The 25,580-nt window shown below is 43.4% G+C and overlaps 2 protein-coding genes across 2 annotated transcripts in view; one reads left to right on the forward strand and one right to left on the reverse strand.

The window, feature by feature from the left end:
• Nucleotides 1-7,354, forward strand: part of BOC (BOC cell adhesion associated, oncogene regulated) — a 75,659-nt gene extending 68,305 nt beyond the window's left edge. Inside the window, exons 14-20 of the mRNA XM_023213368.2 lie at nucleotides 365-470; nucleotides 838-960; nucleotides 3,333-3,554; nucleotides 4,252-4,487; nucleotides 4,702-4,778; nucleotides 5,297-5,490; nucleotides 6,568-7,354. Of these exons, the coding sequence (XP_023069136.1) occupies nucleotides 365-470; nucleotides 838-960; nucleotides 3,333-3,554; nucleotides 4,252-4,487; nucleotides 4,702-4,778; nucleotides 5,297-5,490; nucleotides 6,568-6,755 (1,146 nt within the window). The 3' untranslated portion in view covers nucleotides 6,756-7,354. The remainder of the gene's footprint in view (nucleotides 1-364; nucleotides 471-837; nucleotides 961-3,332; nucleotides 3,555-4,251; nucleotides 4,488-4,701; nucleotides 4,779-5,296; nucleotides 5,491-6,567) is intronic.
• Nucleotides 6,824-25,580, reverse strand: part of CFAP44 (cilia and flagella associated protein 44) — a 153,147-nt gene continuing 134,390 nt past the window's right edge. Inside the window, exons 32-36 of the mRNA XM_023213354.1 lie at nucleotides 24,869-24,985; nucleotides 23,746-23,947; nucleotides 16,610-16,770; nucleotides 14,559-14,693; nucleotides 6,824-11,657 (exon numbers count right to left, since the gene is read on the reverse strand). Coding sequence (XP_023069122.1) covers nucleotides 11,466-11,657; nucleotides 14,559-14,693; nucleotides 16,610-16,770; nucleotides 23,746-23,947; nucleotides 24,869-24,985 — 807 coding nt within the window. The 3' untranslated portion in view covers nucleotides 6,824-11,465. The remainder of the gene's footprint in view (nucleotides 11,658-14,558; nucleotides 14,694-16,609; nucleotides 16,771-23,745; nucleotides 23,948-24,868; nucleotides 24,986-25,580) is intronic.

Below are 25,580 nucleotides of genomic sequence, written 5' to 3' on the forward strand. Positions count from 1 at the left end.
TCTGGTGCCTTGACCTGGTAGACCTCTCCCTCCTTGCTGCCCTTCCCCTGATACCACAGGGGCCCTTCTCAGCCACAGGGGCCCCTCACATGTCCAGGGAGATCAGAAGCAATTGAAGTCTTTGGAGAAATGGCAATTTGTTTCTTCTCTTCAAAAGCTTAGGGACGTCTAGGCTAAATAAAATAATGAGTGATCTTCACAACATTTTTCAGAGAACCTCAGGGATAGCATTAGAAACCTTTGCCAGGGGCCCCAAGTGAAATTCAGACTCTGGACTGGGGTGGAAGCTTCACACACCAGTGGTTTTGCTTTGATGATGTTTTCTCTGCCCATTGTCAACTTGTTTCTTCTCCATTCCCTATAGTACATCCCAGCAAGTAACAACAACACCCCAATCCATGGCTTTTATATCTATTATCGACCCACAGACAGTGACAATGATAGTGACTACAAGAAGGATATGGTGGAAGGTGAGACACAATTCTGTGTTTATAGCTTCTGTGTGCTATAATTTCCTCCTCTGGGATGGGGGACAAGGTGCTGGTGAAATCTGGCGAAGCATAAACCTGCGTCTGGAGTGACACAAAGCTCTGAGCTCCGTGTCATTGACTCATTCATAATACCCTTGAAGCTATCAACTTCATGAATCCACATGATGATGGGACAACCTGGGTGGATGCCTAGAACATTTCCTCCAGCGTTCCTCCATACGCCACCCCTGTGCCAGTCAGTGGCATCCTTCCCCACACACTGCGCCAGCTGAGTCTGACGATGAGATTGGGATCAAGAAAACCATGTGCACATTGCCATGCACCATTCTCTGACTCTCTTTCCCAGGGGACAGGTACTGGCACTCCATCAGCCACCTGCAGCCAGAGACCTCCTACGACATTAAGATGCAGTGCTTCAATGAAGGAGGGGAGAGCGAGTTCAGCAACGTGATGATCTGTGAGACCAAAGGTGAAGTGTTTTGGGTTCTCTCTCCTGTCTTGGTGTCCAGCAAGGGAAGGCAAAGTCACCATTCCCTGTGCGGTGCTGGGTCTCTTTTCCAGGAAGACTGTTTTCCACATAACGGCAGACTTGGTCATGCTTCGCTGTCTACTCATTTGTCTGTGCCTAATACTAAATAGGCTATCATGACACCTTCAAGGAACTTGGTAATTAACTCATCCATGAAATCAGGGGATACACCTCATTCTGAAGTTGGAAACTTCCTGTAAATACTTTATTCCAGCAATGATATTTGGTGCTTCCATGGGTTGGTTTATTTAACTGAACTACAATCGCATGAGATGGGAAAGGAAGTGGCCATGAGGAAGCTGCATACTTTAGCCAAGGCCATGCAGCCAGTTAGGGGTAGAGCATGCTTTGGGCCAGGATTATCTTAACTACAAGACCAGACCCTTTCTATTGCACTTAAAACATGCTAAACATAGTCACATAGTAACTTGTTAATATTTGCACATTGGTCAGATGGAGGGAGAGCATTATCTCCATTTTGCAGGTACTGAAAGTGAGATAAAGCAGTTGTATTGCAAAGAACATAATCAGGAGAGGATCACAAAGGAATAGGAATAGGGACAGAACAACATTTTCCTCTCATCAAGGCAACAGCATTCTCTTTTTTTTTTTTTTTTTTTTTTTTTTTTGACGGAGTCTTGCTGTGTCTCCTGGGCTGGAGTGCAGTGGCCGGATCTCAGCTCACTGCAAGCTCCGCCTCCCGGGTTTTGTGCCATTCTCCTGCCTCAGCCTCCGGAGTAGCTGGGACTACAGGCAACAGCATTCTCTCTTCTGCTTCACTGGCTTTCAGTCATTCAGCAGATCCTCCCTGAGGCCTCTGTGTCTCTCCCTGGCCTCTTCCGTCATGCACACCGGAGGGAGGCCAGATACATGCACAGCCCAGAATCCTGGATCACCGGGTGCAGGGAGTGCCCAGGGGGAGGAAGAGGCTTCACAAAGCCTTCACACTGGTCTGCTGGAAGGACTGAATCTTAGGCCAGGGTGAGGAGAGAGTGGCCTGGGGGACAAGGCTGGACATAGCTCCAGACGGTTGGAGTGTCAGGTACTGGGAAGGAGGTTATGGGAGTGAATACCCAGGAAGGAGGCCACTGAGGATCCTGTGAGATGAGCCGGTGCAGCCAGGGAGGGCGGGGGCCACTCGAGGCTGTGAGGTGGGGGAGGACTGTCCGTGGATTTGTCTGTTGAGATGGGTCACTGGTGACTGCAGGGAATGGGCTGAGGGTTGAGAACTGGGGCTCTAAAGAGAAGGGAGGGGTTTGAGTCTCTTTTCTAAGGAGGTGTCGGTGGGACCAGGGGCTGCTTGCGTACTAGGGCTGGGAGAGAGTGGAAGGAATTTCCAGCTGGAAGTACTGCCACTTACTGAAATGGCAACAGCAAGAAGAGAAACAGATTTCATGAGAAAGGAACAAGGTAAAACCACTTGGAGGCTTACCGAGTCTTTGGCTCTTTGGAGACATTGAAATGAAGTGTCTGATAAGAAGCAGGGCTCCTGCCCCAGGCAGGGTGTCCGGGTGGGGAGATTCGTTTGGGGGTCTTTAGGATATAGGTGGAAGTCATGGGACTAGGTGAGAATATGCAGAGAGTACAGACAGAGGGGAACCAGGGAGGCCTCCCAGTGTCTGCGGAGGCAGACGGCACAGAGAGGGAAGGAGGGGCGTGCAGAGCAGCAGAGAGGTGGGGAACATCAGGGGACAGTCCAAAAGCTGGGGGAGAAGACGGCCACTAGGGCCAGCAGGGTCAGATGCACCTCCTAATACTCAGCAAAGCTGAAGTGAAGAGCTGATGGCCTTGACTCCACCTCTGAATTGGCATCTCACATGTACTGCGTGTCCTCGTGAGTCCCGGAACACCCGTCCCCCTGCTGTGATCCATGCTAATACGGAGTACTTCACGTCTCAGTCCACCAGCAGGTTTACACTCTTGGGTGTGGGTAAATTCTTCCATTCCCAATTCTTTTTCTGGCTTGCTGCATTTTAAATATTATCTTCCAACAGTTCACCAGTTCTTCCCAAAAGCACTACACCACTTCTGCTGGAAGTACCTGGTCCAACTCTAGTGCATGGCTCACAGACATCTCAGGCTCTGCTTTGAAGTGTAAGGGTCAGGTCTCCGCCACACCACCAGATTTCACATTAGATGCCAATTTCATGCTAAGTGTGGACACCATTCAAATAAGAGATTTTGAGGCCCAATCTAGTGAGTTTGACCCCCACTTCCCACAGCCAGGGAATGGGGGTATTTTTTTTTTTCTATTTGTTATGAAGGAAATATCAAAGAAACATATGCTGAAGTGAGTTTTGTCCGCAATACAGCTCGGAAGTCTTCTGGCCAGCCTGGTCGACTGCCACCCCCGACTCTGGCCCCAGCACAGCCGCCCCCGCCTGAAACCATAGAGCGGCCGATGGGCACTGGGGCCATGGTGGCTCGCTCCAGTGACCTGCCCTATCTGATTGTCGGGGTCGTCCTGGGCTCCATCGTTCTCATCATCGTCACCTTCATCCCCTTCTGCTTGTGGAGGGCCTGGTCTAAGCAAAGTGAGTGAGTGACGCTTTCAGTGGGAGGAGCCTGGGCGGGAAATGGGGGCTCCACTACGGAGGCCTGTGCCTAGGTCTGTGTCCACAGAAAGCTCAGGCCCGAGTCCCCCGAAGGTCTCTGAGGTCAAAGAACACCCGACGACCGGACCCCTCCCCCCAGCTAACAGACCTCGGCTTGGGGAGGAGGAAGGAGGGAAAGTTGGGCTGTCTTCTCTGCACCTTTGGAGCTCGGGACCTATGCAGTGCTGTCTTCTTTAGCGTCCGAAGCTGCTCCTCTGACCGCATGTTCCTCCTTAGAGTCCATCCTGCCTATTCGCTGCATGTGGAGCTGCCTTCAGCTTTCCCCTCTATCCTGGAATCTTTCAGTCACTAATTTCTGCTTCCGATGGCAAGACATCTGGTCAGCTTGCCTCCTCTAAATATTGTTGCTGCTTTTCACTCGCCACTCCCTGCCCCCAAGCCTTGGACCCTGTATCTCCCCCCCTTCTCCCTGCAGAAGAGTCTAGGTGTCGGGTAGAAGTGGGCACACAAAGGAGACTCTAAGAGAAAACGTTCTCCATCTCCTGGGCACTGTCAACTCTCTGCCTACATCCTTAGACCCTCTGTGGCCAGGAGCTCCTGAGATCATTGTGGGGCTTTTCCAACCCGTCCCAGGCTCCCTTGGCCTAAGCACACCTTTGTTTTTCTATCCTTCTAGAACATACAACAGACCTGGGTTTTCCTCGAAGTGCCCTTCCACCTTCCTCCTGCCCATATACTATGGTGCCATTGGGAGGACTCCCAGGCCACCAGACCAGTGGACAGCGCTACCTCAGTGGCATCAGTGGTCGGGCCTGTGCTAATGGGATCCACATGAATAGGGGCTGCCCCGCGGCTGCAGTGGGCTACCCAGGCATGAAGCCGCAGCAGCACCGCCCAGGCGAGCTTCAGCAGGTAGTGCACTCTTGGGTGTGGATGGCAGGTATGGGACACCCAGGAGGGAGTGACTGGGCTGCCTTGGGGGGCCTCCTCCCTCCTAGGGTCTCAGCCTGGGCTGCTGGGCCAGGCTTTGTTTAGTCAGGAGCAGATGCTCCTGTTGATCCGTGAACACTGGGAAGTTACCTGGACTTCCCGGCGTGGCCATCTCATTACTCTTCCTTTTGAGCAGCAGAATGACACCAGCCGCCTGCTGAGGCGGACCCATCTTGGCAATGGATATGACCCCCAAAGTCACCAGATCACCAGGTAACCAGGCCTCTCCCCTTTTACTCCCAAGCCCCACAGCCTCACTTTCCCTTTAGCTCCTCAAATCCAAGGCCAGTCACTGAGAGCCAAGCAGTAGTGCTGTACGCAGGGGTCCAGCAACCGACAATCATGCTCCTCTGAGCCGCTGCCCTAATAGGCAGTTGTTTCATTTGCAGTTGCGATGCCCTTTCTGCCTGGGGGCATGGGTTGGCATCTCGGAATCCTCCCCCACTAGGCAGATCAGCACCCACCACAACTGACTTTGCCCATGGGCCCCTGGACACCTAACTTCACATCCTCCCACATGGAATAGAATGGAAATGAACGAGAATGATCGGTGGAAATGATGGTGTGCTACCTCTCGATGTTCAAAGGGGAAAGCAGTCTTCGCCCCATCTGAGCTCTCACCAGCTCTGATGCCCTCAGACAGGGAGATAGCCAGCGGGGGGGGCGGGGGGGGGCGGCGACAGGCCCACTCTGCCCGGCCCCACCTCCCCATCTGGGCTTGTGCACCGCAGGGATCCCGAGTCTAGCCCGGACGAGGGCTCTTTCTTATACACACTGCCCGATGACTCCACTCACCAGCTGCTGCAGCCCCGCCACGACTGCTGCCAACGCCGGGAGCAGCCTGCTGCTGTGGGCCAGTCAGGGGTGAGGAGAGCCCCCAACAGTCCCGTCCTAGAAGCAATGTGGGATCCTCCATTTCACTCAGGTTGGTGGCAGAAGCAGGGCAGGGAAATTGGACAGGCTGGGGGTGACATGAGGTAGGCATCCACAAGCCAGTAGTAACAGTCTGCAAAGGTGGGGCTTGGTAAGGAGCCAGCCACAGCATTGATGTGGGAAGGATGGGGCATCGAGGGTGGCTGGCCACTTGCCTTCACTGCTGAAGGCCCAGTAGGTCTGTGGGATGTCCAGGTGGGTTCTACTCCAACATGATAAGCTGCAGTCCTCAGCCTCTGAGAAAAAGGCCATTTCTCCATTTCAGAGGAAAAAGCCCTTTTTGGTCTCTGCATTTCAAGGCCATTCACAAATACCATTTGCCACTCATTACACTAAGAGGCATTCTCTAATCATTCTGAAATGCCTTGCTTTGTTGAGGCTTGTCTCTTAATTAAGGAATAAGGTTGCCTCAGTCATTAAGGAGCCAAATTCTTACAAACATCATCATCATAACTCTTTGTACTTCCACAGAACTTTTTCTCCAAGGAGTTTGGGGCCATTCACACTAAGCCCATCCCATTGTCTGTCTCCATGCTAGTCTCCTTGGAAATCAGTGGATCCACTAATGTTTCTTAGCTTCTCTGTGTACATGCCCATGTATAGGCAGATCCTGGACCCTGTCCCTAGGAGATTAAATTTAAAAGATGCTGGGTCCTAAAGCTCGACCCAGCATCATTTAAACTGGACCATGTCAGTCTGGGGGGACTGGATTGTGAGTGGGATGATTGTAACCAGAAGCCATAGCAAAGGGTGGACGAGCAGCCTAAACACAGAGCAGGGCTTCCTTCTGCGTTTCACGGGCTCTACTGACTTCATCTGCTCCTGTAGGTGTGGCCTCAGTGCTGGAGTCTCCAAGGTCCCAGCATGAGCGGGAAATGGGTGCAAGTGGCCCTCCCTGTTTCGATGAGAGACCTTGGAGGGAACAGAAGTGCCCTTGTCTCGGTTGTTTCTGTCCTTTCCAGAGCCAGTGTAGCCACCTCCACCACAGATAGAGATTGGCCCAGTGTCACTGGGTGTTGGCTCCTCGGTCAGTCTGGATTTTAATGGTTCCTACTCTTCCTTCCCTCAGGGCCCCCATGCTGCTTGGGCCTTGTACCAGTTGAAGAAGTGGACAGTCCTGACTCCTGCCAAGTGGGTGGAGGAGACTGGTGTCCCCAGCACCCCACAGGGGCCTACGTAGGACAGGAACCTGGAATGCAGCTCTCCCCGGGGCCACCAGTGTGTGTGTCTTTTGAAACACCACTTCCCACAATTTAGGCAGAATCCAATATCCCAGAAAGACTATATATATATATATATATATTTTTTTTTTTTTAAAAAGAAGAGACAGAGAAAATTGGTATTTATTTTTCTATTATAGCCATATTTATATATTTATGCACTTGTAAATAAATGTATATGTTTTATAATTCTGGAGAGACATAAGGAATCCTACCTGTTGAGCTTGGAGAGGGAAAATAAAGTAGCCGCCACCTAACAGGAGTCACCCAGGAAAGCACCGCACAGGCTGGCACGGGACAGACTCCTAACCTGGGGCCTCTGCAGTGGCAGACGAGGCTGCTGGAGGCCCACAGATAAGCTGGCAAGAGGAAGGATCCCAGGCACAAGGTTCATCACAACCATGAGGTTGAAAAGCAAGAGTCACAGTATCACAGCCTGGAGACACCCACGCAGATGGCTGGATCCGGTGCTACTGGAAACATTTTCCTAAGATGCCCATGAGAACAGACCAAGATGTGTACAGCACTATGAGCATTAAAAAACCTTCCAGAATCAATAATCCGTGGCAACATATCTCTGTAAAAACAAACACTGTAACTTCTAAATAAATGTTTAGTCTTCCCTGTAACCTTCAACTGAGTCATGTGTGAGTCAGCATTTTCTTTAGGTGTTAGAATTCAGTCTCTGAGTATTTGAAGAAGATACCCACTTACAATATTTTCAGGTCCTTCAGAAATGAGATCTGGAAAAGGTAGCAAATGTTTCTCGTTTTTGTTTTTGACAGTGAATGTCAGTTGTGCTTGGATTCATACAGAACACATTACTGTTTAGTCCACAAGGGAACCGTTGTACAACAGACCAGGAGAAACAGATTCACAGTTCTCTTACCAACTGGACTTGAGATGAAGTTTAGGTCATATTGAAGACATAAAACTAATCTTTTTTATATAGGTGTGTGTTGAAGACCAAATATTTTCTCCAAAATACTATAGCTAAGTGCTGTGCCACACATGGACATACGGTGCGTGATAAATTCACTTGGTGACTTCCCTTCTTTCCAAAGATACACCAACGTTGCCAGAGTAGTTGACTCACTAGTTTAAAATCAACATTTACATACTGTTGTCCAACCAAAGGATCAACCATAGATTCTTCTTTTAATTGAAATTTTAAAATCTTTATATGTGGAAGTGGAACTAGATGGAGACTGATGCTTGCAAATGAAAACCTTACTACACTTTTGAGTTTGGGGGCTGGAGAGGGTTGGGCGGGGGGGGGGCTGTATTTTCTAGATGTCAGTAAAATTGAGTTACAGATGAAATGCCACTTGAGACAATCTCATTAAGTAGGGGCCAGACCCTGGCTTCTAAACACAAAGAATTCGATAAACAGGGTCCTAGGGAAGCCCGGGGCATTGAGTCACTCTGACTGTTTAGGGCAAGTGCATCCTCTGCTGGCCAAAATAAGTATAGCACCTGCTATTCCTCAGACTTCTGCATCCTTTTTCCATCAACAGCTCAATGTCAGAGAGAACTTGTGGAAATGCAGCGTGGTTTTCAGGAAAGCAGTATTTTAAAAATATTTTTAAAAAGAAGGACTGTAAGGAACAGGTAAATGATAGGAAATGAGAAGCAGAGCAGGGAAGAGAAGAGAAAAAATAAGATACTGTGATTTCAGACAACCTGGAATCACGGCCCAGAGCTCACTTCTGAAGTGGGTAGGGCTGAGGCTCTCAGTCATTGCTTTGCTATCCAGAGGCCTCCCAATCTGAGCTGTAACTCACCTTCTAGCCACACTGGTTTTTTACATTTTTTCCTTTGTTTTTTTCTCCTTGATGATCTAAGGTAGTTGAAAAATGAATTTTGGTGAACTTTTCTGACGTGATATGTGAAACATCTGCTTTCTGCACAGCACTGGAATCATAGCACTCAATGGTTTTAGCTCTGAAGAAATGTTTAGCGCATGGCTCACAGACCTCCCTCGGTGGGGAGCCCGCTGTGGTGGGACAGGCTGGCTGGCAGGCACCAGCAACTCCTTGACTGAAGTTGTGACAGAGCGGCTGGACTCTGCGGTTTCCTTCTCTTCTAATGCTGAGATTGATCATCGGCGATACCATGGATGAGAGTTCAGAATAGCCAAGTTATATGAACAACTGACCCACAAGTAACTCAGTGTAGGCTGATTTTTGGTCTCACCCTCAGAGGTGAGGCTGCTCCTCTGGGAGCACAGCAGGAGGCAAGAAAGTGTGCCAGGAGCAGGACAGCTGCCCAGCCACCCACCCATGCCACACCTTGCTGGTCTACTTGGGTTTGAAGCTTAACTTCCCAAAGATTCAGGTGCTCTAACTTAACTACAGATTTAAGACTAAGCCTGGAATCAAGTTGAAATGAACCTAAAGCTATCAACGTATTTTGTCCAATTCAAAATAAACTGTCTTGAGTGTTAACTGTCTTGTCAATTCCACAAACATGTGGAATGAAGCCCTGAATACTGCAGAATTAACTAGCGATTTAGTCTAGCTCAGTTTGGGAATAATTATCCCGATTAGTTTTCCTCTCAGTTGAAATGCGCAGCGAATCCTGACGTGGCTCTTCCATAGACTCTAGGTTCATTCTTGCTGCAATCAGAATCAGAATTTCAGAATGGGAAGGAATCCATTCTACCAGTCCTTCAGTTGTCAGGTAATGAGGCCCAGGAAGATAACATAACTTCTCCTGATTCTCTTACCCTGGGGATGATATCGCCTCTAGACCTTTCTCAGAGACCAGCCACTCTCTCTAGGTAGCTGCTGCTTGCAGCCGCCAGCGCCTACGAAGGCCCCCGTAACCCTCACCTGACATTTACACCCTGTTCAGCCCCCTCCCACATCACATAGGGTCAGCCTGTGACCCATATGACAATAGTGACGGTTATGTCACTTCTGGGTTTGGGCTGTAAAAGACTGTGGCTCTTGTGTGCGTCATTCTCTCTTGCTCTCTCCCTCACTCTTGGATCACTTGCTCTGGGAGAAGTCATGTCCCGAGAACCCTATGGAGAGGCCCACATGGCGAGGAACTGAAGCCCTGCCTAATGGCCAAGGGAGTGAATTTGTTAGTAGCCCCTCCAGCTCCAGCCAAGCTTCAGATGGCTGCAGCCCCAGCTCCTAGTGTGACTGCAACTCCACGAGAGACCCTGAGCCAGAACACCCGGCCAAGCTGTCCCCAGATGCCTGGACCTCAGAAACCCTCTCACTCCTGGGTCCGACCATAAGTTTGTTGTTTCAAGCTAAGTTTGGGGGTAATTTTTTACCACAATAAATAAGACACTCAGGGCTGTGACTTGCATATTTTAAAAAATACTCGAAAGGCACACATGGTTTAGGATATATAACAAAGAAAGTGATTGTTTAAAAATAAGTGGGTGCTCTCCAGTAGAGAAGTGACTACATCAGAAATTAATGGTGACAAGTGAAAACAATAAGGTATTCTGACCTCTTAAATAGGAGTATGAAGGAATCGTAGGAAGAAAATAGGCCAAGTGGCCACCTCTAAGAATATTCTGATGTATAAAGAAAGCAAGTCCTGTATCTAATTTTGGGGGGCAGATTAGCAGGTTAATCACAGGTGAGGAAGACTTGGCATTGCTGAGTTCCCTTCTATATTTATGCAATGTTCCCTTCTTCACCCACCCTTCTCGGTGACCAGCTTATCCTGGAACAGCCTCAATGGAGTCGCTCATTAATACAAAGGTCTTAATCTAAAGAGCTATTGCTCTGTTACTAACAGGATTCCAAATGTCAGTGAGATTATCCTTCAGTGGTTACAGCCATGAGCTTCAATGAGCACTTAGCCCCAAACCAAAAGGATCCTCTTAAATTAGTTTAAAATGTTATGCGTAATCAAAAGTGATGGTGAAAGATGATCTCTAAGGTAAATCTATTTCATTGTCTCCTCATCTATATCAAAACCAGCAAATGGCCCAAGTAAAACCTGAAGAAAATGGCAGAGGACATGAGAAACTATGGGGAAAACTTAGAATTCTGATGGAGTTGCAGAAATCTTTAGAGAAAAGCCTCCTTATTGACTATTTTATTAAGCACACCCCTCTGCTCCACTCAGAACTGAGGAGTCTACAAAAACTGGGCTATCCAAGAAGGCTGGTTATTTTCCTGCTTTCTGCCAACCCAAAGCAAACTGCTCTGCCATATCCGTTTGTATTTCCTGACTCCCGAGCCCTCAAATAACTGCTTTATGAAGTCAACAATGCCAAAACTGAAATTTGCAGTTCTGCTCTAAGATATAGTTGGCAAAATGTCTTTTTCTCCTGCATCCTCTCAGAGAACACTTAATGACATCTAAATTTATTTTCTAAGGATCAAGAAAACAAAGTTTTCTCACGAATTGCTGAATGATAGTTTTTCTTGCCAATGGCTAAAAATTCAGCATACCCCCAAATCGAATTTTCCTAAAACAAAATATATTACAGATGATTTACAGCAATCATGAAACAGCCTTCTGAGACTTCATATTCAATCTAGTAGGTTCGAAACATCTAAAATGATTCAGTTTCATAACAGAGGTTGGGTGCTGCATTCGGTTCTAAGATAACCAAATTGTAGAGAGATTCTTAAAGCTACGTGACTGGATCTGGTTTTAGACTTTCAAACAAGTTAACTTTAAAGTAATAAGATTGTTGGAGATGACAAGGAGACAGAACTTCAGGTGAGTTATGTCAGAAATCTTGCATGGGTTTGCAAAAACAGCAAACTCAAAGGTCCACGGGCTGCATCTCTTTCTCTCGTGGAGACTGAATGGGGGGGAGGATAAGACCACCTTTCCTACGCAAAAGAGCAATCTCCTCCTTTAAGGCTGAAATTCTTTCCGCCTGGAGTTGGATCAATTCAGTGACCTCCTCTCTTGCCACAACATCTGCTTCCCGAAGGCCCTGGAAGGCATTGCCCTGTTGAAAGAAAACAGCTCCCTGTTGAAGCATCATTTGGCGTGTGAAAAACTCCATGCCTTTATACTGTGTGTCTGTGATGAGTGCTGGCCTGACAATCACCCTAAACAGCCACTGCTCCTTAATCTTAGGAGGCTTCAATTCCTCTGCTAAAATCCCACCATTAGAAATGTGTGCCTTTGGACTAATGAACAACTCTTCAAGTGCAAATCCTCTTTGGATGAGTATACTTTAAGCTAGCTATCAGTCATTCATTACCTGGAGAGCTCATCACTGGAATAATAAAAGACAGAGTATGTCTTTCTTTTTCTGTACAGCCCATATTTTGGTTCCCAGAATGAAATCTTCTGTTTCCTCATCTGAGTTATTTCCCTATCCCGCTGAATCCTACTCATGTTTCACACATCACTTTCAGGGAGGCCTTCTTTGCCCCATGGACTAGGTTAGGATTTCCTGCTTTCTGTTTTATTGAAACATTCATTATACATATACATCACTATAATTTACAGAATATTATATGGTTCACTCTGAACCATATAATATTTATGATATTTGACCATTTTTTAAATCTAAAAGAACGGCAACTTAATATGGCACGACCAAAGTGCTTGTTTGATACCTATCTTTCTTGCTAGATGCTGTCTTTTAGAAACAGGGCCCCATATGACTAAGTCTCACCACTCTGCCAATACCTGCCCTGGTGCTTTCTACCTAAGCAGATGCTCAGTAACATTCAAATGCATGAATACATCTGTGAAAGGAAACACATAATACTTGTGTGATGCCCACTCTGTGCAAAGTGCTTTGCATATGCTCTGTCATCTAATCCCCAAAACGACTCCAAACTGGGTGGTATCATTCCAGTTTTACAGATAAGGACACTGAGATTCAGGGAGTGAATCTTAACTGGCCAAGTCAAGCTGAAAGCAGGGTTAGAATCAGGTTGCCTGATGCTAAAAGTCCATACTTTTTCCATTACTCCTATGTACTACAGCAGACCTTCATAGTAAGTAAGGGTTACCCAGCACCCTCTGTCTCTTCTCCCTTGCTCACTTTTATTTTAGAGGCCATGAAAGCTAAACACTAACCTTACCCATTTTCTCTTCCAGCTAGAGAGAGCTAAGTGGATATAATCTGAAACTTTCGCTCCTTAATAAAAGGGACAGAAGAGGCTGGTGCATGGATGTGAAACATGGGAGCTGAAGCAGCTGCTGTGTGACTTTGAAGGAAACTTTGGGAAATCACAGAGATACGGGCTCTGGCATCAAGGTCCTACAAAACCAAAGCCTGTAGTCATCTCCCTCTAGACTTCTTGTCAAGTGAGAAAAATGACTCCTATTTGTTTAAGCTACTCTCAGTAGGGCTTTTGGTTACTTGTAGCTAAAAGCATGCCTCATACACCAACTCCCCCCTTTCTCCTCGCCAGACTCAATCAAATTTTGGCTATTCTTACTTTGAAATGACTTTTGACATTTGACACATTTTTGTTGTCACCAGCTATATCCCAATTCACGCCTACATCATTGTAAGAAGCAATGGAGTTCAGCCTTGGAGGCAGACAAACCTGAATTTCAAAACTAACTTCACCATGCATTAGCTCTGAGAGCTTCAGCTATTTACTGAGCTCCTCTGAGCTTTAGAAAGTAGTGTTTTGAGGATTAAATGAGATATCCTATGTGAAGAGGCCATACATGTAAAGATATACTGTGTAAAGAGACAGACACTAGTAACTTCCTCTCCGATTCAGCTGATCTCCTGCCTCTAAGATGTTTCCTCTCCAACGTACCAGGACTGATCAAAGCACATCAGCTCAACACATGTTGACTGACTGCTCAATCTGTGAAGATTTGGGTTAGGTATTAACCTTCTCAAACACTGCCTTGATCCTTCACTCAAAAGTTCTTCAGTGGAAAAAGACCCCTCAACATTCAAATTCTAGTCTTCTTTCACATCTAATCTTCAATTATAAGCCTTCCTAATCCTCCTAATTCACTTTTCATGGAATAAACAGCATTATTTCTTACTTTGGCACTTTTGTTTAGACCAATGATTCTTAAACTCTAGTGTGCTTCAGAATCGCTGGGAAGGCTGGTTAATGCAGACTGCTGGGCCCCTCTCCTAGGGCTTCTGAAGCAGTACAACTGGGTTGGGGCCTTAGCACCTGCATTTCAAACAAGTTCCCAGGTGATGCTGATGCTCTTCTTCAGAGGACCAAACTGTTAGAACACCTAGCTTAGACCATTTCCAGGGTGCTGAAAGAAAATATAAAGCAAAGAAGACCAAGAGAAACAACTGGCCTTTTTGCAGGTGATATTGTTAAGTATATAACATAGAGTTTAGAATATGCTATACATGTGTTAGGTTCATAGAGGGCAAGACTTGGATTGGGTAAATATTTATTAAGTATTATCCACCACACACAATGTATTAAGTATAATGTTAGGCTGGCTAAATATTATATAATAGCAAGTTGAAACCCACACAAAGTAACAAGCGTTTTAATAAGATAACCGGGTAGATTTCACCATTCAAGATGCCCACTTCAAGTCAAATGAAATAAGCAGATATTGGAAATAGATGTTTGACACCAAATTCAGGGAATATAATGGTGTCATAATTTATACCTAAGTAACCTTACATATCTCCAGGACCAAAGCAATTCTATTGATTAGTACATATATGAGTTCATGGCACCCAAGAGGCGTTCAATAAAGCTAGTCCCTCAGGCCCACTGTAATGTGGCTAACACCAACTCAGTGTCCTCAGGGATGCAGATGGCCTGGAAGTGGTCCAAGATCAAGCGAGGTTTGTTTAAATGCCAGTACTTAACATTCTTGTGAGTAGCTCCCTTTAACAGAGCTTCCTCAATTCTGGAAAAGGGTCTGAAGGAAAAGAACATACCTGCTGATTCTGTAGTGTATTCAACCGAGAATCAAGTTTCTTCTTTTCAATACACAAATCATTCATCTGATAAAGCTTTCTGGTGTGTTCTTTTGTCTTCATCATCAGTTCCCATCGCATTTGAGCAATCTTTTCCTACCAGGGTAGGAAGATGCAAAATAGATGTAGTGAATAAGAGAAGAAATGAAGAAAAATGAGTGTCCAGATTTGGTCAAAATTGTCAGGCAAATGGAACAATGTGCCCATATGAAAATATAATCAGAAGCCAATAGGAAAATGCAACAGAAACAATTGCATTGGGCCTGGTTTGATAAAAGATAAAAATGTAAGCATGCTCAAGAATAGGAGTAGGTAGAAATAAGATAGATATGGACATCATTGTATTATTGAGGAATGAAATCACTAAGCATACGGATTGCTGGTACTCATTACTTAAAAGCAAGGATGATAATTTAAGCAGCTAACTTTTCTATATTGCTCTTTCTCCATCTTTCCCCAGTCTTGGCCCCGGATCCTTAAGGTAGATGGCTTGAATGGCCACACATATGTATAATGGCTTTCTTTTGTTTACTTATTGCTCCTTCAGTTGCTCACTGCAATCTCAAACTTCTGGGCTCAAGTGATCCTCTGCCTAAGCCTCTCAAATAGCTGGGACTACTGGTGTGCAACACCACACACAGCTAATTTTTTAATTTTTTGTAGAGACAGTGTCTCACTATATTGCCCAGGCTTCCAACAAATTATTTTAGATTGCATATATTATCGCCAACATTCCCTTAATAGGGACCAGTCCCACTGACATGAACACTATTTGCTTCTTTAAAGTACAGTGGTACATGTTGGATTGGAAAAGTTGAGATGGAGCCATTAGACAACACAGCACTAGGAAGCTCTCCTCCTACCCCATCTGCTAATGAGATAAGACAGGAAACTGGAGAAGTCATCATGATTTCGTGGACTTATAAAATCTTTGTGAAAGCTCCTACCACTGAATCAGGCTGGAACAAGGGCATGGCTCATCTCATGGCTCAGGGAACAATATGTAGGCATTAACATCCCCTAAGACTCTGTCAGCCAAACAGTCTATGACTTGTTACCAAATTTATTACTTAAAGGTGTTTCATCATTTCCAAATTGGCACAGCATGCAAAAGCCATACAGTAATACAATTCCAGCCTGAGAGGAGAGCCACTCCATTTCTAAAACTGTCAGAGTAGTTATACTTTTTAAAAAAAATTTAGGTTCAGGCATACATGTACAAGTTTGTTACTTAGGTATATTATATAATAGTGAGGTTTGGGTTTCTAGTGGACCCATTACCCAGATAGCAAATGTTGTACCTAGTAGGTAATTTTTCAACCCTCACCCCCACCATCCTCCCCTGGATGCTGGCGTCCCCAGTGTTTATTATTTTCATCTTTATGTCCACATGTACCCATTGTTTAGCTCCCACTTATAAGTGAGAATATGCAGTCTTTGATTTTCTGTTTCTGGGTTATTTCATGTAGGATAATGGCCTCCAGCTCCATCTGTGTTGCTGCAAAGGACATGATTTCATATTTTTATGGCTGCATAGTAATCCATGGTATGCTATATACATATATATACATACACACATACACAGCACATTTTCTGTACCCGAATGCTGTGAGATGATATTTCATTTTCTCATTGTGGTTTTAATTTGCATTTCTCTGATGATTAGTGAGGTTGAGCATTTTTAAATATAATTTTTGGCTGCAGAACATTTATACATTAATGTAAGTCTCAAAATGGGACCTCTCCATAATCTTTCATCCATTTCACGTCGTATTTATATGCACCCTGGACCCCAAAACCTAGTGCTGGTGCTCCCACTCCAAGATAAACAAGTCCCTCTAACTAAGTGAACAGGAAGGAAGCCGAGACAGGCCTAAGATCCTGGGGCAGCCAAAGGGGGCTCGCAGACTGGCTCCAGCTACACAGATGCTTCACGGTACCACTTCCTGCTCCCTGGGATTTCTTGCCTCCAACCAGATTCAACCAAAGATCACCTGCCTTCTCCTCCTTACCTCCCACATCTTCATCTCCTTCGCATTCGCTAGCTCCTTTCGAAGTTTTCTGATCTTCAGTTCTTCAAGTGTTGTATTAACAGAAAGCGTCTGAAGGGCTTCCAAGTTTACCACACGGCCAAACTTGCTGATCATGAGCTGACGGACTGTTTCCTCCATTTCTAAAAGAAGACAGTCACTGGCTCAGGCTGTTCAATGGCTCCCATTGTTATAAATGAACACCAGGAACAATAAAGTTCTAAGGAACTGCTTTTGCAAGACAGTGAAAGATTTTATGTCATCAGTGATTTTTCTTCTGTGGTTTTTTTGCCTGCTGCTTTCCTCATTTAAAATGCCCATTCAATATTGTCTTTTCACCTTCTGAATCCTGTATAAAACTGACTCAATGTTCCCAAGTGGCTCACAGACTGATCTGCCCCTCCTCAGACTGTTAACAGGCACCGACTAGATTATGAGCTTGTCAACTTTTTCAAATATGGCACTTCACAGCATCTAGTATTAAGAACAGAGCAGGCACTTCAGAGAAGTCTCCATCTTACTCCAAGTAAATAATGACAGTCCCTTTGGGAATTCAGGAGGCCCTGCATGGTCAGCCTGCCTACCCTGCCTTCTCTTCCCCCTGCGTTCTCATGCCTCTCCTCCTTACCACCCTACTCTAGACACACTGGCCTCCTCTGTGCTTCTCAAACATGCCAGGCTCGCCCCAGCCTCCTTTCCTCCGATCTGAACTGCTCTTCCCCAGAGATCCACATGGCTTGCTCCTCCCAGCCCATTTTCTAAAAGCCAGCTGACACTGGAGCTGTGTCTCAGGGCCGGCTCTTATCCTCTAGCCAGGGAGAACCGCGTTTGATCAGGCGTGCTGCCTTTCCATGGAGCCTGTCCCTGCCCCCGCCGATCTCAGCACTCTTTTTCTCAATCCATGTTTAATTTTTCTTCTTAGCAATGATCTAACATGTCATATCTAACATGCAATCTCTTTTACTTTGGTTTTTGTCTTTCCCCAATGTGAGAACACCAGAACACCTCTCCAGGAAAACATGAACTTCCAACAGGACTTTCTCAATGACCAGACTTTCCCCTGAGCAAAGTCTGAAGGCCTTAATATGTAGTGAGATGACTCAATTATTTTATAGTGCAGAAATTAGTATTTGGGCATAACTGTTAGGATTTATGTTTGAATTAGAATACTACAATTGGTATGGCTGCCATTATGCGCAATCCAGGAGAGGCTATTCACTTTCTATCCTATGTGAGTGTTACCCCACGGACATGTATAATGTGGTGGCCATGATAATCAGTGATGCAAATGAAATGATGAATGGATGATGTGCACGTGTGCTGGCCTGTGGCTGCCTGCCTGGCCTCCTCAGTGAGAGCTTTGATTTTCCCTCAGCCCCACCCCTATGCAAGGGGTTGCCCTCACGCACAGCAGCCTCACATACCAGAACATGTACTCTGATCCTTGCCAGCTCCATTGTGGAGCCAGCCAATGTCCTTCTCCCGAGCTGACGAGGCCAGGTAATGCTCACTAGGGACATAAAGTCTGCTGGAACACTTACTACCCACATTCCCCATGGCCATGGGCTGTGCTCTCCCTAGAACGGAGAGAACTTTCTCCTTCTCACCCTCATGTTCTAGGCTCTCCTCTTCTTCCCCATTGGATCTAGGGATGGAGAAAGGCAACAAGCTAACTGCAGTGTTATTCATTACTTCTAAGCCATATGGTCCAGCCATATATCCCACTTCTGGGCACACATCCAGAAGAAATGGAAGCAGAGACATAAATAGATGTTTGTACACTCATGTTCATCACAGTACTATTCACAATAGCCAAAAAGTAGGAAGCAATCCAGCTGCCCACTGACAAATAAATGGGTAAACAAAATGTGGCATGTCCATATAATGGAATATTATTTGCCTTAAAAAGGAAGAAAATTCTGACACACGCTACAACATGGATGAACCTGAAAGACATTATGCTAAATAGAATAAGCCAGTCACAAAAAGACAAAGACTGTATTATTCTCCTCATTATGAAGTACTTCGAGTAGTCGAGTTCAGAGACAGAAAGTAGAATGGCAGTTTCCTGGAGCGGAGGGAGAGGAAAATGGGAGTTACTGTTTAGTGGATATGGAGTTCAAGAAGATGAACAGTGTTCTGGAGATGGATGGTGGTGATGGTAGAATAATCATATGAATGTACTTAGTGCCATTGAACTGTCCACTTACAAATGGCTAAAATAATAAATATTATGCTTTATATATTTTACTGCAATTTAAAAAACAAACTTAGAAATTATTAACCCTAAAATAAAAGAGTGATAAATTAAAATCACATAGTTATGGTTCATCAAAAGCCACCATAAAACAATCAACAAAGTAAAAAGACAACTCACAGAATTGGAGAAAATATTTGCAAACTATCTATCTGACAAGGGGTTAATAACCAGAATATATAAGGAGCCTGAACAACTCTATAGAAAAATACCTACTAACCCAATTTTTAAACGGGCAAAAGATCTGAAGAGATGGTTCTTAAAAGAAGACATACAAATGGCAAACAGGTACATGAAAATGTGCTCAACATTACTGATCATCAGAGAAATGCAAATAAAAACTACAATGAGATATCATCTTACCCCTGTTAAAATGGCTTTTACCCAAAAGACAGGCAGTAACAAATGCTGATGCGGATGTAGAGAAAACGAAACCCTCATACTCTGTTGGTGGGAATGTAAATTAGTACAACCACTTGGAAGCAGCTTGGAGATTCCTCAAAACACTAAAAGCAGAGCTATCAAATGATCCAGCAGTCCCACTGCTAGATAAATACCCAAAAGAAAGGAAATCAGTACACTGAAGATATACCTACACTCCCATATTTATTGCAACACTATTCCTAATAACCAAGATTTGGAAGCAACTTAACTGTCCCCCAACAGACAATGGATAAAGAAAATATGGTACATGTAGACAATGGAGTACTATTCAGCCATTAAAAAATAAGATTCAGCTGGGCACAGTGACTCACACCTGTAAGTCTAGGCTTTCTGAGGCTGAGTCAGGCGATTGCTTGAGCCCAGGAGTTTGAGACCAGTCTGGGCAACATAGCAAGATCCCATCTCTACAAAAACATGCAAAAAATTACCCAGGCATGGTGGTGTATGCCTGTAGTCCCAGGTACCCAGGAGGTTGAGGCAGAAGGATCACCTGAGCCCAAGAGGTAAAAGGCTGCAGTGAGTCATGATTGCGCTACTGCACTCCAGCCTGGGAGACAAAGTGAGACCCTGTCTCAATGAGAGAAAGATCTTGTCATTTGCAAGAACATGTATGGAACTGAAGTCATTACATTAAGTGAAATAAGCCAGGAACATAAAGACAAATTTTGCATTCTCTCCCTTATTCATGAGAGCTAAAAATTAAAACAACTGAACTCAGGGAGATAAGAGTAGAATGACGGTTACCAGAGTCTGGGAAAGATAGTGGGGGTGGGGGATGTGGGAATGGTTAATGGGTACAAAAATAGTTGGATAGAATAAATAAAATCTGGTATTTGATGGCCCAGCTGGGTTACTATAGTCAATAATAACTTAATTGTACATTTTAAAATAACGAAAAGAGTATCATTGGATTGTTTGTAACACAAAGGATAAATGCTTGAGGTGATGATATCCCATTTACCCTGATGTGATTATTAGACATTGTATCTCTGTATAAAAATATCCCATATATCTTATATATATACCTATTATGTACCCACCAAAAATAAAAGTTGAAAACAAATTTTTAATTATCTTTAAAAAGTCTCCACAAAAGTGAAAACAAAAAACCAAAGGAAGATACTTGGAAAACCCATAACCAACAAAGGACTAGGATCAAAAAAATTAACTCCTGCATATCAATTTTTTAAAAGGCAAACAAATCAAGAGAAAAATGAACAAAATACACGAACAGACATTCTATAGAATAGAAAACATTAAAGGCCCAAAGATGTACAAAATGTGCTTAACCTTATTAGTGGTTAGGAAAATGAAATTAAGACCATGAGTTACCACTTTATACTTTCCAGTTTGGCAAAAATTCAAAGTCTAATAAGATTATGTATTTTCAATGATGTATGTAACTCAAAGGAGACTCTTAAGTACCACTGATTGGAGTGTAAATTGATATAATCATTTTGGAAGAGAATGTGACATTATTTTTTAAAGTTAAACACTTATATGCCCTACGACCCAGCTGTTCTACTTTTAGGTATGAAACCCTTATACTTTTAGAAACGCTTGTAAACATATACCATGTACAAGAATTTTCATAGCAGAATTGTCAAAGCAAAAAAAAAAAGCAATTTAAATGTCCACTGTCAGCAGAAGAATGAATAATTTTAGTAGAATCATATGATATATTTTACAACAATGAAGACAACAGCTATACGCTATACCACATCTACTCTTAGGAATATATTAAATGAAACAGTATGTTTCAAAAGGCTACATATGATATAATATTTCTACAAAGTTCTAAAGCAGTATATTATTTAGAAATACATGTAAATATGCTATAACTATTTTTTAATGAAAGGGAATGTTAAACATAAAATTGGGAATAGTGGTTATCTCTGAATATGGGGAGACAGAGAATGGGATGGAAAGAATGCACACAGGTAGATGTTACAGTGTTGGTAATATTATCGTTAATAAGTTGGGTTGGTGGGTTCATTCTGTTGTCACACTCCACTGCTTATATGTATGTTCCACAAATCAAGAATTGCTAAAGTATTTTAAAAGATAATTATCTTTACACTATACATCTTATACTCTATACATCAATTTTAAGTGGGTTAAAAACCCAAATGCAAAGGGAACTACTAATTAGGAAACTACTGAAAATTATCTTTTTAAATTGACAAAAATTGTATATATTATCATGTGCAACATGCTGTTTTGAAATACATATACATTATGGAATAGCTAGATTGAGCTAATTAACTCATGCACTGCCTCACATGCTTTCCTTTTCTTGTGAGAACACTTAAAATGTACTCTTAGTAATTTTCAATAATATAACACATTGTTATTAACTATAGTAATCATAGTATACAATAGATCTCTTGAAATTGTTCTTTGAATCTCAGTGAAATTTTTTCTTGTGACCAACATCTCCCCAAACGGTACCCCAGCCAACAACCACAGACCCTGGTAACCACCATTCTATTCTGTTTCTATGAGTTTAACTTTTTATACTCTGCATATAAGTGAGGTCATGTGGTATTTTCCTTCTGTGCCTCTTATTTCACTTAACATATTGTCCTCCAAGTTTATCCATGTTGTTGCACATAATAGGGTTTCCTTCTTTTTTAAGGCTGAATAGTATTTCGTTGTATACATATACCACATTTTCTCTATCCACTCATCTGTTGATGGACACTCAGGTTGATTCTGTGTCTTGGCAATTGCGAATAATACTGCAGTGAACATAGGAGTGCAGATATCTCTTCTGCATACTGATTACTAATTTCATTTCCTTTGGATATATGCCCAGTAGTGGAATCGTTGGACCAAAAAATATCTTAAGGATTTCTTAAGCAAGACACACACACATACACATAGTGCACAAACCATAAATAAGTAGATTGATAAAAATTACTATATTAAGATTTAAAACATCTGTATCCAAAAGATACACCAGACAAAGTAAAAAAAAAAAAAGAAAGAAAGAAAGATAGCCGGGCATGGTGGCTCATGCCTGTAATTCCAGCACTCTGGGAGGCCAAGGCAGTCAGATCACCTGAGGTCAGGAGTTCGAGACCAGCCTGGCCACCATGGAGAAATCCCGTCTCTACTAAAAAATACAAAAATTAGCCTGGCGTGGTGGCACGCACCTGTAATCCTAGCTACTCGGAGGCTGAGGCCGGAGAATTTCTTGAGCCCAGGAGCCAGAGGTTGCAGTGAGCCAAGATTGCACCACCACGAGAGAGGTGAGACTCCAGCCTGGGCAATAGAGTGAGACTCTGTCTCAAAAAAAAAAAAAAAATGACAAGACAAGCTACAAACTAGAAGAGATTTGCAGTGCATTTCACGGACAAAAAGAACATATTAAGAACTCTCTAAAATCAATTTAAAAACAAAAAGTAGAAATCAAAAATGGGCAAACGATAGGACAGGCAAGTTACAGAAAAGAAAATAAATAACTGGCAAATAAATGTATCTAAAGATGTTTAACTTCATCAGCAATCAAAAAATGTGTATAAAACCACAATAAAATATAATTTAATATCTCACAGGCTGGCAAAAATATTAAAGTCTGATAATATCAAGTGTTGCTGACAATACGGAGCCTGGGTAATTCTCACACACTGCCAGGGGAGGATAAATTTGTTCAACCACTTTGGGTGCAACTTGGCAATACCCAGGAGAGCTGAAAATGTACATATCCCTCTGTAAACCAGAGATCCAGTACTAGGCTTCACCTTCTCACACATGTGCACAGGGAGATGTGTACAAAAAGGTTTACTGTAATAGTGTCTGTAATAATGAAAAATAAGAAATATCTTAAGTATCCATCAATAGGAGGCTAAATAAAATCTTTAATATTCATACAATGGAATACTGTAGCAGTAAAGTGAATGAACTATCTGTAGTTTACGGATAACTCAAAAATTGGTTCAATAAAGTGAACCACAAAATGATATAAATATCATCACAATTAAAAATATGCAAGTTAGGCTCCATATTGTGTATGGACACATCCATATGTGTGTGTGCATACCTAGTGGTGAAGCCCGAGGAAGGAGCAGCAGAATCGCATTAGAAAGAGATGGGGTTTCAATTGTATCTCAACATTCTCTTTCTTAAGCTGGGTAGCCTTGCACTTGGGTTACTATTGTATTATTCTACATTTTAATCATACGCAAAGAGAAGATGATTCTATGACAAAAGATTTCTCCCTTTAAAATACAAAAGCGAACTTTTCATGCCATCAGGAGAAACGGTGAGTAGCGAGAGGTCATGGTGTTCTTGTTTCCCTTCTCAGTGGTTTTGAGTCTGCAATTACTGTTTTCATTGTTGGAGACAGTCGCCTGGATAATTCCCTTTATTACCAATAAACCTTACTAGCAAGGCCGTGGGCTTCGATACTCACTATGTATGGTTTTTGTCATTTCTCTCTTTTCTCGGATGAGCTGTTTACGTCTCTCTCTCCATTCTTTGTTAAGTTTTTGCTGCTTGGAATTTTCTTCCTGGAGCTCATGGATTCGTTCTTGCAGCCGTTTCAAGGCGTGGTTAGAGAAGACCAAAGTACCAGAAAGATCGCTAGGTATTTCTCCAAATACCACATACTCTATCTACAAGCATAAAACAACAAAAGCAAATAGAGAAAAACACAGATTTTGTATATGGCAACAAAAAGCATAAGGGGCACACTTCCTTCTCTGCCCCTTGTTTAGCTCCTTGCCTTTGGGCTTCTCCATATTCCTCACTGAGTAACAGTGGCCAGGCAAACACAGAAAGATGCTGTCAGATAGAAAGCCACATCACATCTCTGTGGGGATAGCAAATCCTCCCACACAGATCATGCCTATTATCTACTGCATAATGATGTGACAAACGTTTCAGGGCTGGCATACTAGGCAAACCACTACATTGAGCTCATCCAGTTTGGGTCAGGTTACACAAAACACATATAAGGCTGATCTTGTTGTTGTTGTTGTTTTCCTAAAATACAGCTTTTTCTCTTAACCTGACAAAACAGAATACAATGAGCCTTTTCTCTTAATGATATGTATTCCTGCAATTTAATATAAGTTGAAATTCAAATAGAAATGAACAAGAAAAGTAAAAAAGAGAAAATATTTTCCTTTTGTCTTGACCTCCCTCACCAACGAGTAGAGACTAAGTGAAGGTCATTTTAGCATGATTAGTCCATGTATAGATAAAGATGGTGTGACAAGTGATATGGGTATAAGAGCCAAGATTTCACCCTCTGAGCCATTCCATTCTTAAATCATAGGCTCCTCGCTTCTCTAGACTTGAAATGACTGATTTCCAAAGTGCTAATGGGCAATAGGGAAATATGCATGTTTTGATGTTACTCTTTTATAGCAATCTGACAGTGGATAAGACGAGTGTAGGTGTCATTCTACAGGTGGAATTCTCAACAAAGAACCGCGATTCTTCCCATTAGTGAACTACAAATCTTTCTCTGAAAAGTTTCGGTGTGATGACGCTTCTCAGACAGGATGGAGCAGCCTCCCCAGATGTATCACCTGGTGGAGCTTGAGCGGAATCACAACCAGCAGTTCATTCAGTCGCTGCTGCTTCTCTCGCTGATAAGCCTCCAGGGCCTCCTCCGCTGCATTCAGATTAGTTGCCACAATTTTCACCTGTAGAAAGCCCCATGTCGTGAAATGGTGACAAGACTCAATGAACATACACCTAAAGATGGTGAATGAAGACATCCTGGGAGGAAATAAAGTATGAGCAGAATCTGCTTCGTTGGGCTGTGATTAAGTGCATGATCCCAGTTTGCAACTCAGGAATGCGTATTATTTTCTTTCTGCCAAGTTATGATCCATGTCACTCTTTCAATCATTTCTACGACTCCAGAGTTATAAAATTGTGTCAGTAAGTGCCCAGAAAACACGTCCTCATCTCCCTTTTATTTTGTGCATGAAAAGCAGCCCATCACCATGGAATGTCTTTGACAGAATGGTGGGAGTCTTTTTGGTCATAATGACTTCAACAAATTTCATTGCTTTAAAGCAATGAAACTGCTAACTATAGTATTCTAAAGCACATTCTCCACGTCCTAGAAAACCTGAAAGTATTCCAAATCATTTCCTATTCACAAGAGGAGAAATAATACATCAAAAATATTTCTGAACATGAATGAAGTTAAGTGATGTTGCTCTAGACAAGAGTACCTAAGAGGGAAAGTGAGCAGATTAAGGCAGAAATTGATCAATATTATACCAGACG

The sequence above is a fragment of the Piliocolobus tephrosceles genome, chromosome 2 (assembly GCF_002776525.5).
Source record: "Piliocolobus tephrosceles isolate RC106 chromosome 2, ASM277652v3, whole genome shotgun sequence".
Lineage (NCBI taxonomy): Eukaryota > Metazoa > Chordata > Mammalia > Primates > Cercopithecidae > Piliocolobus > Piliocolobus tephrosceles.